Genomic DNA, 1,452 nt, shown 5'->3' on the forward strand with positions numbered 1-1,452 from the left:
TCCTCCCAGTGTCCTCCCAGTGCCCCCAGTGCCCTCCCAGCGCTCTCAGTGCCCTCCCAGCGCCCCCAGTGTCCTCCCAGTGCTCCCTGTGCGCCCCATCCCCACGCTTCAGGCCCCCCCCCAGTGCTTCCCAGTGCTCCCAGTCACTGGGGCCTCGCAGTGTCCCGGTTCTTTGGTGTTTGGGCTCTCTGCAGGACCCCCCTCCCACCTCCCAAGGGCAGAGTGCTCCACCAGGGCTGACAAGAGCCCAGGGAGCAGAGCAGGTGCCACAAGTCCCCCCATAGCGCCCCCAGCCTGGAACTCACCCTCCCTATTCCCATATCCCAACAGTGTCCAAGGTTTGGGTGGACAACCCCACCTTCCCTACGAGCAGAGCCTCCTTATGCATCCAACTGCTTATTGCAGCCTGATTCCAGGCCACCCCCAGTTGGGAAATGCCTCCTCCAAAGCTCTGGACAACCAGTAATTCCATAACTCCTAAAACCAGATCCCAAACCTGCTCGGCCCCATTGCTCCCCCAGAGGCACACACATCACATGGGCAGGAGGAACAGGCTTTATGGCACAAGCTTCAAAGGTCTCACCACGGGGCGATGCCGGGGCAATGCCGGCGGCAGGCAGGATGTGTCCCGTGCTCCTGGTGCTCAGATGATCCCGGCTGGAGCGAAGACTGGGGTGACACAGAGTGACTCTGCCATCTCCCAGCCGCAGGACAATGGGGTGCAGATACTTTCATGGTCATCTTCTGGTTGTGGTGGCTTCCCAAGAAAGAGCTGGACAGCTTTCCTGTGGGCAGGAGACACGGCAGGGAGCAGCCCCTGGTGAAATGCTGCAGGATAGGGCTGGGAATGGGGGAGCTCAGGGGCTCCCGTGTCCCCCCAGAGCCAGAGGTGAGCTGCTGGTGGCTTCCCCAGCAAAGAACTGGTTCAAGTCTGTCAAGGCTTAAAAAAAAAGAGGAGCTTTGCCTCTGAAACCAGGTTTTTACCCTGAATCTCCAGCTTCTGGCACTCAGATTTGACCCTCTCCCTTGGGCAAAGAGCCCAGGTGGAAATCAAGACAGCACTTCCCATGGGATTCATCCCATCCCTGTCACGCTGCTCACTCAGGACTGCCTCTTACCAGGCCATGCGGGACATGGCATAGGTGATGTGCGGCTGGGGAGCCCCTGGGGGGGACGTGGTGATGGTGTAGGCACCCATGTCCTCAAAAATGAGCCAGTCCCCAGTCTGCAGCTGGGGCAGGTCCAGGCCGTCGGCCAGGCGGTCGTCTGCGTGGCCAAGGGGGCCCCGGAGGCTGCTGCTGTGTGAGGGGTGGTCGGGGCAGGGTCTCTGCAAGGAAAAGATGGAGCATCCATTGGGGAATGATGATATCCCAGAGCCACAGTGACCTGTTTCATCCCCACCCACCCTGGGAGCCCACAGACCGGCTACAGCTCTGCAGGTTCCTACCCACA

At 60.5% G+C, this 1,452-nt stretch overlaps 1 protein-coding gene across 3 annotated transcripts in view; it reads right to left on the reverse strand.

Moving 5' to 3' along the window:
* Window positions 1–640: 640 nt before the first annotated feature.
* The window catches only part of AZIN2 (antizyme inhibitor 2), a 3,718-nt gene continuing 2,906 nt past the window's right edge, over window positions 641–1,452 (reverse strand). For 2 of the 3 annotated variants that reach the window (XM_010023664.1, XM_010023666.1), the window contains exons 8-9: window positions 1,119–1,327; window positions 644–785 (exon numbers count right to left, since the gene is read on the reverse strand). In XM_010023664.1, coding sequence (XP_010021966.1) covers window positions 644–785; window positions 1,119–1,327 — 351 coding nt within the window. Of the gene's footprint in view, window positions 786–1,118; window positions 1,328–1,452 lie in introns of all 3 variants that reach the window. The other variant, XM_010023665.1, reaches the window with a different exon arrangement.

This window comes from Nestor notabilis, unplaced genomic scaffold (assembly GCF_000696875.1).
Source record: "Nestor notabilis isolate BGI_N333 unplaced genomic scaffold, ASM69687v1 scaffold18451, whole genome shotgun sequence".
NCBI lineage: Eukaryota > Metazoa > Chordata > Aves > Psittaciformes > Psittacidae > Nestor > Nestor notabilis.